This window comes from Cervus canadensis, chromosome 2, assembly GCF_019320065.1.
Source record: "Cervus canadensis isolate Bull #8, Minnesota chromosome 2, ASM1932006v1, whole genome shotgun sequence".
NCBI classification, from domain to species: domain Eukaryota; kingdom Metazoa; phylum Chordata; class Mammalia; order Artiodactyla; family Cervidae; genus Cervus; species Cervus canadensis.
Window position 1 is genome coordinate 56508221 of NC_057387.1, and position 11178 is coordinate 56519398.

The 11178-nt window shown below is 39.4% G+C and overlaps 1 protein-coding gene across 1 annotated transcript; it reads left to right on the plus strand.

The window, feature by feature from the left end:
• Positions 1–70: 70 nt before the first annotated feature.
• On the plus strand, positions 71–10965 carry LOC122428864 (uricase-like). The gene is made up of 2 exons (XM_043449008.1): positions 71–200; positions 10681–10965. The coding sequence occupies exons 1-2, from the start codon at positions 93–95 to the stop codon at positions 10963–10965; spliced, it is 393 nt and encodes a 130-aa protein (XP_043304943.1). The 5' UTR covers positions 71–92.
• The last annotated feature ends 213 nt before the right edge of the window (positions 10966–11178 follow it).

The following is an 11178-nucleotide window of genomic DNA, read 5'->3' on the forward strand; positions in this document are numbered from 1 at the left end:
GGTGCTTTACTTCAAAGAGGCTTTGCTGTCCAATAGGTTACAATGCAATCAGATAAACATACTGACCACTCTTGCATCAGATCAAATGAAAAATGTTGCAAGCATCAGTTTTGCCCAAATTATTCTTTCTCACTCTTGAAACTGAATCTGAAGTTGAAAACAAAGGGAAAATGGCTCATTACCGTAATGACTATCAAAAGGTGAGCCCATTCTCTTTTTGGAGGAGGGAAGAGGTAGATGGGCATATGAAAAAATTTCTTTAAGTGCCTGCTGATTTTTAATCAATTATTAAAGATGCTGTCATAATAAATAGCAGTTTACTTTATACCTGAAAATATTTATGGCTCTGATCTATCTCTTTGATTATGGATCCAGATTGGATTTACTTAAGAATTCAGACTAAACTGGACCCTTGCAAACTGGATCACTTCTATGGTTGAACTGGAGTTATTCAGGATTCTTGGGGGTTCATAGGAAAGAGAGGGCTAGTTCTCTTATAACAGAATTTTGTGTGAAATGTTCTGGACCACCCGTCCATATTTTCCTGAGGTGCCTTGCAAGTACAGAATTGTGGGCCTTGATCCAAACCTGATAAATAAAAATCCTTCCAGTTGGGTCAGGAATCTACCTTAATTACCAGATTTTTGGTGATCTGCTGTACTTTAAACTTTGAGAATCGCTGGCCTGAGATCAAGGCTGTGCTGTATCTGGTTACCAAATTGGTAAACTGAGAAGCCTTTTTCTGACTATTCCTCCATGGGTATCATATTATTTAATGTATATTTTTACTGCACTCAGATTAAAATGATCTCAGCAAACCCAAGCTTTTCATCAATTTTTTAAAAATTTCATAGCATGAAGTTTACTTTTCTAAGTTAAAGTGAAATAAATTTAATTTTATTCATATTTATCTTGTGATACCTTTTCATATTATGATAATAGATAAATACACTAGACTCAAGATTCATTAATTCATAGAAAATATAAGGAACTTGTTTTAAGTTATGTAAGCTAAAGAACTTTTGTTGAATAAGATATAAAGTAATTCACATTTTCTCCTCATTACACATTTAGCACATGCATGCATACGTGGTCACTCAGTCGTGTCTGATTCTTTGCAATCCGATGGACTGTAATCCCCCAGGCTCCTCTGTCCTTGGCATTTTTCAAGCAAGAATACTGGAGTGGGTTGCCATTTCCTCCTCCAGGGAATCTTCCTGACCCAGGGATCAAACCAGCATCTCTTGCATTATCCTGCATTATCAGGTGGATTCTTTACCAACTGTTCTATGCATGAATCCCACACACTTAGCACAGTGCATGGAAAATAGTAAATGATCTGTAAATGATAGCTAAGATTATTTTTACTTCAACCTGAGCCTTTCCTGTGACTGGGCTTTAGGATATCTGCATTAGGATGGTTTTGCTAAAGCTAATTTTATTTCAAGGTCTGGAAAAACAGGTAGGTTCTTTTCTTGGAGATGTCATTTTCAATAAGCTTTCTTATGTCTTGTTTCTGACCTGATCATGCTGGTTGTCAGTCAACAGCCTTCATTATGCAATCACTAAGTGTCAAACAGTGCACCCCAGACACTGAAGGGATCCAGGGATTTCAACATTACCCTAAAGCCTAAATTCCAGTGTGTCCTGGTTTTTTACTAAAAACAGCAAAGTAATGGCATGGAAAGAAGCACAATGAATTTAATAGATAGACAAAACAAACTGGGCAGAATGTTTTTCACATTACCCACTTTCGAAGCCCAAGTAATACAATTTTATGAAAATACCATGTCTCTGTCATAATGATTAAATCTTTATAGAAGAAATCGTAGAAAATCCCTTCATTGTAACTTAGCCAAGTATAGTGAACAAAGATGAGTTCTTCACTTGGCATTGGGCTTCTTATTTTACGGTTGAAAGTTTGCATTCATTCATCCAGTAATTCTAGAAAATCTGTGTTTTTTCATTGAAGTGTAGTTGATTTACAATGTTAACTATTGCCATGCAGTAAAGTGATTGTTATACATACATATTCTTTTTTAAATACTCTTTTCCATTATGGTCTATCATAGGATATTGAATATAATTCTCTGTGCTATACAGTAGGGTCTAGTTGTTTATCTGTTCTATGTATAAAACTTACATCTGCTAACCCCAACCTCCTATTCCATCCCTCCGCCAACCCTCGCCCCACCACAAGTCTGTTCTCTATGTCGTTGATTCTGTTTCATAGACAGGTTCATTTGTGTTGTATTTTAGATTCCTCATATAAGTGATATCATATGATATTTGTCTTTCTCTTTCTGACTTACTTCACTTAGTAAGATAATCTCTAGTTGTGAAAAGCTCAGTCTTAATTTCTCGAAATTTGCCTCTTTCACATTATCTCTATCATATCTTTCTAGTACATTTTTATACTATTCTTTTTCTAAAAAAATTATTTTTTCATTGAAGTATAGTTGATTTACAATGTTTTGTTAGTTTCAGGTGTACAACAAAGTGAATAAGATACAAAATATTGAGTATAGAGTTCTCTGTGCTATACAGTAGGTCCTTGTTAATTATCTATTTTATATATAGTAGTGTGTATATGTTACTCATAAATTCCTAATTTATCCCTTCCTCCAACCTTTCCCTTTTGGTAACAATAAGTTTGTTTTCTATGTTTGTGAGTCTGTTTCTGTTTTGTAAATACATTTTATGTTTCTTTCGTATATTCTATCTCCTGTGTATCTGCTTTAATCTCTGATTCTTTATTTGGGTCAGTGCCCCAGATCAATCTCTTTGACAAGATTAAATTGTTACTTAATCTGTCTCTTACAAATAACTAATTCTTTCTGTTTCGGTCTTTTTCTGAATCCACTTATTAGTGCATTTCTAGAAGCTCTGTTGGATTCTTTTTCAAATTTTCTTCGTCTTTTTTATGGTTTTTTAATTTCTCGTTCAAGAGAAACTTCTTAATTTTCTCTTTTATTTCTGTAAAGATATTAAATATATGATTTTACATTTTGTGTCTGGTAATTCCAGTATCTGAACTCTTTGCAGCTCAGACTTTTCTACCTGTTATTTCTGTGACTCTCTCTCAAGATACCTTGTTACTATGTATGCTTTTGATTTTTCATTATGAGTTCATGTCCCTTAAAGCTTTATATGTGAGAATGTGAGGACGAGATACACTTGGGTTTTTCCAGACCATGGTCTATGCTGGCTTCAGCACAGTGCGTTCATCTTGCAAGGACTCCTGGGTATTAGACTGCTGGCTTTGTTTCTTTAGCCTCAATAACTCTTTGAGGCATGGCTTTCCTGGTGGCTCAGACGGTAAAGAATCTGCCCACAATGTGGGAGAACTGGGTTCGATCCCTGGGTGGATAAGATCCTCTGGAGAAGGGCATGGCAACCCACTCCAGTACTCTTGACTGGAGAATTCCATGGACAAAGGAGTGTGATAGGCTACAGTCCATAGGGTCGCAAAGAGTTGGACATGACTGTGCGACTTTCACTTATATACTACAACATTTTTATGTTTAAGTCCAACTTTAATTTTGTTCAAACTGTTAAAAAAAAAACCTATTAATATACAGAGTAAAATCTAGAATGTGACAAGCTGAAAAAAAAAGTTGATATGCTTGTTGCATTGTTATTTTTATGAAATGGGCTGAGACAAGCAAAATGGCCCAGGTATTTGTAGCATAAAGAATTGTTGATGAAAATGTGGTTAAAAGAAAAGATAAGGAGAACAATCAGAAGAGGACCAGACAATCTGCCTGTCAGCTATGTGACTTTGAGAAACTTGTTAACATCACTGATGTAGCTTATTTTAAAATAAGTGTTCTTTCCACCAAATCACAGGGTTTTTGTGAGGAATAGATTAGATAATGTAGGTCTTTAATGGATGGAAAATTTTTAAATGTATAGAAGGGCAAATTTCTGCAGTAGCATGTCCACTTCCCTCTTTCTGTTGGGATCAGAGTACTTCCCTTCTTTCCCTAATGAGTGTAGGGACTTTGATGTAGTAAGATAGAACATATCATTTTAGGGCAAATGGGCTGGGTTTTCCTTCTGCCTCTGTCACCCAATAACTGTGTGACCTTGACAAGTACTTAACCTTAAAGTCTTCCTTTGTGAAACTTGAATAAGGATATCTGCTTCACAGTATTCTGGTAAAGGGTTAGAGGAAATCATACATGCAAATTTCCCAACATGTATCAAACCCTCACTAAATGGTTGCTACTCTTATTTTTACTTGTAAGTCTTACACATTAGGAAAGAGAAATCTTTCAGTGTATGCATTTCAGTAGAATTTCCTTCCAACTGCATGTTTGGAAGTCTCCATCAATTCTTTTTATTTTTTATTTTTACAAAGTTTTAAAGAAATATTTATTTATTTATTTATTTACTTATACGACTGTGTTGGGTCATAGCTGTGGCAAGAGGGATCTTTAGTTGCAGCATGTAGGATCTAGTTCCCTGACCAGGGAATGAACCCAGGCCCCTTGCATTGGGAGAACAGAATCTTAACAAGTGGACCACCAGGGAAGTCCCTCCATCAATTCTTTGTTGTGAGATTTCTTGCCCCTAATTCTAGAGGCTCCGGAGGCCTGTTCCAGCTAAGACTATTGCTACCTCGGAGAGGCTGGCAAGAAGAAAATTAGCATTTCCCTTCGCATTTAGCAATGAGTTGCTCTTCCTTTGTAACAGGCAGAAGTATGAAAATAACTGAGCACCTATAAATGGAGTCTTCATTAGGTGACAGGTCGCCTTTTCTACAATAATTATGCTTATGAATTTTTACATTGTTCTTGAAACCTCTGCTTGACAAATCCCTTAATGTTAGTTAAAACACTTTGAACATAACTCAAGGCGTATCCCCCCTTGATATTAAAAATGAGCCACTCTGCAACCTAAAGCAACATGACATTTTCTACAAGATATCAATATTTTTCTATCTGACATTTAGTAGATCCTAAGCAGCCAAAAAAAAAAAAAAAACCAGTTGCCTCTAAGGTTATTATTCATCATTATTGTTTTTATCATTATATATTATTAAGATCCACCAAAATGATATTAAGATGGTTCATATGAATGTTTTTTTTTTCTCATATTAGTTCAGCACTTTTCTCGGAAGTCTTCTTGTTCACAAATGCCCAAGAAAATACGCAGGCAGAGGAAGAACCTAGGCAGAGTATTGGAAGGACTTCTCTAACACATTCCAAAGACAAGGAGGGAGACATGTCTCCTGGCTGAGTTCTCCCATCTATCACCGCGCACTGCAACTGAATTGGTATTTATACATGAGTGATGGGTCCAAAATAGCTCGCACTTCTGTATTTCCCTCTATTATGGTGGGTAGAGATATGCTTACAAGAACTCCTCTAATACTTGAGAGAAAATTCTAGTCATTCTAAAACTTAAATTTATAAAAGTTTTCCCTTGTCTGTCCTAATATTTTCTACCTCAGATCCATCCACTGAACCTTATAGACCTTAACAGACTCCAGGCTAATAAGTCCTAGACCTGTAGTGACAACCTACATCACTTTCAGTGTGGCCTGGGAAAAACAGAACACTCAGTATTCTCACTGCAGAAGTGAAAATGCACGAGTCACTTAAAAAAATCTCTGAGAGTTCTCTCCAACATTACTTAGAGGCAATCAATGATTCTCTATTCCTTTATATTTCAAGACTTGTCTAAGAAAAGGGGACTTTTCTCATGCAGTGCCAAGTATAGATATCCTACTGATATCTTTGTCTGATATTTTGTTGAGAGTACTGCTCTAGGAAATTAAGTTTTCTTTTATAACTTTGTTCCCCCAAGCCACATAAGCCTGAGGAAGGACAACCAAAGTATGAAGGAAGAAGTAGGCTGGATCATAGCCGCAGTCTTTGAGTTTAGCCACCCTAGTTCTGGATTGACGTGTAGTCTGAGTATTTCTCTCTAACGGTAACTGGAAGAACCCTTTGATGCAAAATATGACATACAATTATTGTTTATTAATAACTAATGTTTGTTGAACATTTATTATTTGCCAAGTACTTTTCTAAGTGTTTTATGTTTTTTTTTTTTTTTTTCATGTAATCCTCACAGCAATCCTGATAGATTGGCCCTAGTATCATGGATTTTACAAATGAAGAAATTTCCTCCATTCAGAGAGTTAATAGGTGGCAGAACAGAAACTCACACTTGGCCCCTCTGATTCCATCCTTTCTGCTCCCCACCCACCCTCCAGATGAGAGAAGCCTTGGTATTTTCCTATCTGGTTATCTTGGATGTGGATCTCTGCCCCGCACTGTGCAGTGTACACAATAGGATTCTGGCACCTACTCCTGGTTCTCAGACTACAGAGCTGGGGAGGCTTCATTGAGGAGAACAGCCTCAGTCTGGCCTGGGCCGTTATCTGTTCTGTCAGGCCCTGCTGAGGGAACTCTTGAGTGTCCCACACTGTTCTTGTTCCGTCTTGCTCCATCCTCAGATGGTTACATCCTCTTCATTCTGACTCATTTGCTCAGTAAACATCATTACTCAGCCTTCGCTGGAGCACCAAGGCCTCGGCAGGGGCTTTCTAAGGTTGCTGACCTGTCCCGCCTGTGTCACCCGTGAACCCCGGGTGGCTGTGTGGCGCTGGAACGTTCTGTCTTGTTAGCATTGCGAACACTTTGTGCTGTGTCACTGACTCTGTCTGCCCTCAACTCTGCCCTTCCTGACCTTGTTCTCCGGCCAACTGTTCCTGTGATCTCCGTGCTGCGTTGATCAGAGAGCACAAGTTGCCTTCCCCTCTTTCCTAGGAAGAGGAACTTCCTGACGGGGTTCTGAGCTGAAGCAGCTCTTCCTGTATTGAAATCTCAGGGGCATTTTCATGAACGAGTCCGTGTCACTGCACAAGAGGTGCAGGTGATGAGGCAGCCGTCAGTCACTCATGATACATTTATTAGGCACCTATTTATGTTCCAAGCACTCTGCTGAGCACGGGGGTTGCTATGGTGACCAAGATGGAAATTGTTTCTGCTTTCATGGCTTACGGTTTTTGAACAAATCACACACATGAAGAGGCAGTTATAGTTCTACTTGATAAAGTCTCTGATAAGGCAATAACAGAGCATTTTGAGATCACACAGAAAGGGCACCTACTTCAGACTTGAAGGGCTAGGGCAGATTACCTAGTGGAAGTGACATCTGAGATTTAAAGAAGCTGAGTCAGAAGTTAGTCAGGTGAAGAGATTGGTAGTCAGATAACGAGGAAGAGAAGAATGTTTGAGAAAGAAGTAATAGTAAATTCAAAGGGCTACTGGCAGAGCAGAAAGCATGCAGAGCCAGGGTGACCACATCTAGCTCAGGATAGCCAAAGTGCAGTGAGGTAGAATGTGGTAGAATACAAAGTTGGATTGGTGAGCAGGAGTGGGGATATGAAGGGTAGCTACCATTCCATCTTTCTTGGTACCTCATGGTAACTAGTTGCTTTAACAGACTAACCAGCATGGGTACTTAGTGGCAGGGAATGGGACTGAGGAGTAATATTTGTTGAGTCTTCCTGTGTGCTGAAGGTGCTAGAAGGTCTCAGAGACCTCTGGTCCTGGACCCCAGCCCATATTACCCAGGGACTCCAAGCCAGCCAAGCCCTCCCTCCTCCGGGTAGAATTCCCAGTGGTTCAAGACACACCAGAGTCTTCCTTCTGCTATTACCAGCAGGGCTCCCCACTCCAGAAACTAGTGCCCCTGCTCAGGGTTCCTTCTGCTGTCTCTGCTGCCGCCGCATCCACAGCCAGAGCTGACATGGCCTCTCTTGCCACAGGGGGACCTCAGTGCATCAGTGGGTACCAGGGATGGAGCCCAGCCCTTCACATTCACCAGCACTTGTTGAGGTAGTTATCTCCATTTTTACAAAGCAGGGGGAAACTCGGGCTTACAGACATCAAATTATTTGTTACAAGCCACAAAGCTATAACTGGCAGGGCAGAATTGGGACCTGGTCTGATTTCAAAGCCACTACAATCACACAACTGTGCCTCTTTCCCGGTCAGCATTAGAGTTCTCATTAGGATCCTTTAAGTCTCCTCTTCAGATTTTCTTACTGATGTTTTTCTTGAAGATGAGTCCCCGAAAGATTGGGTCAGAGGCTTCTGAGGAGACTCTCCAAGAGTGGCCCTTCCGTGTGTCACTCCTACAGGGGAGAGTGCTGAATGTAAACGCCTCAGACCCTCAGGGTATGAGCAGCAACAGCAGCAGCAAGCCCTACCAGGCTCTATCCCCAAGATTTAAGACAGCCTCCCCTACCTCAGTTTGATAAAGGATATGACAATCATTTCTAATTTTAGTATTTTAAAATTCCTCCTAGGGGGTGTGGTGATTTTTTTTAAATGCAGGTAGGTGTTTAGGCAGTTCCTGACCTGTCTGAGCATATCATATATGTGTGATAAGCAGGTGAGGTTTCTTCTTTGTGACCTCCCCAGATTCTCACTGCATGCTGTTTTTGATTTACTGTTATTTTTGTCACCTTTTCTTATTACCATTTATATGATAATTTTCTTTTTTTTTCATGTATTTTTATTAGTTGGAGGCTAATTACTTTATAATATTGTAGTGGTTTTTGTCATACATTGACATGAATCAGCCATGGATTTACACGTATTCCCCATCCCGATCCCCACTCCCAACTCCCTCTCCACCCGATTCCTCTGGGTCTTTCCAGTGCACCAGGCCCGAGCACTTGTCTCATGTCTATGACAATTTTCATGCTAAATAAAATAAGTTTTCCTGTCCTTCTGTTCCCTCCTGCCTCTTTTCTCAAACACCAGGAAAGCCCAGGCACAAGTCTTAAAGGGCCTAGCAGTGGAGATGGGCGTAATCGCCAGTGAGGGCTCCAGCTTCAGACAGGAATACTAATGAATCAATCACTGGCTTTTATTAAGGGTCTCTTCTCTAAAAGCATAGCTCTCCCTACAGCCAGATGGCCCTGGCTCTGTGCTGCTGAAGGTCATCAAGACCCTGTCACTAATTGCTCTTCTTCCTGGTAGCAAGTAGAAGAAGCAAATTTTCAAATGTTTTTATTGATCATAGGGCTGTTTCTCCAGAATACTACTCTCTATAAAAAGAGGGATATAATTATTTCCAGTTAACATTGTCAAAACACTTTTATAGAGGAAGGCAGTTTATACAGTGGTTAGAAGTACACAATTTGGAGTCAACAGCCGTGAGGGTGAATTCTTGGCTCTATCCTTTACTAAATAGTGCAAGTCACTTAAATTCTTTGAACCTCAGTTTTTCTCTCTGTAAAATGGAAATAATATTACTTCATGGAGCTGATACAAGGATTAAGTTAGTAGAGATTAATGAAGACTGAGTAAATAGTTAGCCTCAGAAGGTACTGTTTTTATTATTATTTCTTAGTATTATCAAGAAAGTCATCTACCTGTCTCTTTTAAGGCCAACCTGATATATTTTAGTCTATTTCTTGCAATTCTCTTTTCTCCATACAAGTTCTCATTCTTCAAAGGTAAGGCATGATCTTGGTTTCATGAATAATTTGACTCTCACCATTCACAATTATATGATAAAATTAAGGCTAAAAGAAATTGCATTCAAGAGTTCAGTTCAGTTCAGTCGCTCAGTCGTGTCCGACTCTTTGTGCCTCATGAACTGCAGCACGCCAGGCCTCCCCGTCCATCACCAACTCCCGGAGTCCACCCAAATCCATGTCCATTGAGTCGGTGATGCCATCCAACCATCTCATCCTCTGTCATCCTCTTCTCCTCCTTCCCTCAATCTTTCCCAGCATCAGGGTCTTTTCAAATGAGTCAGCTCTCCACATCAGATGGCCAAATTATTGGAGTTTCAGCTTCAACATCAGTCCCTCCAATGGACACCCAGGACTGATCTCCTTTAGGATGGACTGGTTACATCTCCTTGCAGTCCAAGGGACTCTCAAGAGTCTTCTCCAACACCACAGTTCAAAAGCATCAATTCTTTGGGGCTCAGCTTTCTTTATAGTCCAACTCTCACATCCATACATGACTACTGGAAAAACTATAGCCTTGACTAGACGGACCTTTGTTGGCAAAGTAATGTCTCAGCTTTTTAATGTGCTGTCTAGGTTGGTCATAACTTTCCTTCCAAGGAGCAAGCATCTTTTAATTTCATGGCTGCAATCACTATCTGCAGTGATTTTGGAGCCCCCCAAAATAAAGTCAGCCACTGTTTCCACTGTTTCCCCATCTATTTACCCTGAACTGATGGGACCAGATGCCATGATCTTAGTTTTCTGAATGTTGAGCTTTAAGCCAACTTTTCCACTCTCCTCTTTCACTTTCATCAAGAGGCTCTTTAGTTTTTCTTCACTTTCTGCCATAAGGGTGGTGTCATCTGCATATCTGAGGTTATTGATATTTCTCCCAGAAATCCTGATTCTAGCTTGTGCTTCTTCCAGCCCAGCGTTTCTCATGATGTACTCTGCATGTAAGTTAAATAAGCAGGGTGACAATATACAGCCTTGACATACTCCTTTTCCTATTTGGAACCAGTCTGTTGTTCATATTTTTACCTATAGCTGATTCATGTTGATGTATGGCAGAGACCAACACAATATTGTAAAGCAATTATCCTCCAATTAAAAATAAAAATAAAAGAAATTGCAGTTGACTTCTGGTTTTCATCTAGCCTTCCTCAATAAGATGACTATTTTCATTGCAGAATGATGAAGTGGAGTTTGTCCAAACTGGTTACGGTAAGGATATGGTAAAAGTTCTTCATATTCAGCGAGATGGAAAATATCATAGTATTAAGGAAGTGGCAACTTCAGTGCAACTTACTCTGAGCTCCAAAAGAGAGTACCTGCATGGAGACAATTCAGACATCATCCCGACAGACACCATCAAGAATACAGTTCACGTCCTGGCCAAGTTCAAAGGCGTATGTGTCATTCTTCTTCTTAGATGCTGCCTATCTGGATGGGTAATTCACTGTACTATAGTGTGAGAATAGTACTTGCTTATTTCAAGTTCCCTATATGTTTTAAGTTTATTTTTACATTTAAGCCATTGAAAGAAGATTCCTTTTCTATTCTAAAATTCTCAGCTTTACAGAAAATTTTGCATTTTAAAAACTCACCACTTTATATGCTTTTCTTTTTTTGTTCCCTCTTTGTTCTGTTTCCTTGGTTTCCAACTCAGCACATCTTTTAGAAGGTAG

Bases quoted from the DNA above. Each gene is read 5' to 3' on its own strand.
- LOC122428864 (XM_043449008.1), top strand. From the start codon at position 93: ATGTTGCAAGCATCAGTTTTGCCCAAATTATTCTTTCTCACTCTTGAA. The intron at 201-10,680 runs GTGAGCCCATTC...TTTTCATTGCAG, and splicing joins ACCGTAATGACTATCAAAAG to AATGATGAAGTGGAGTTTGT.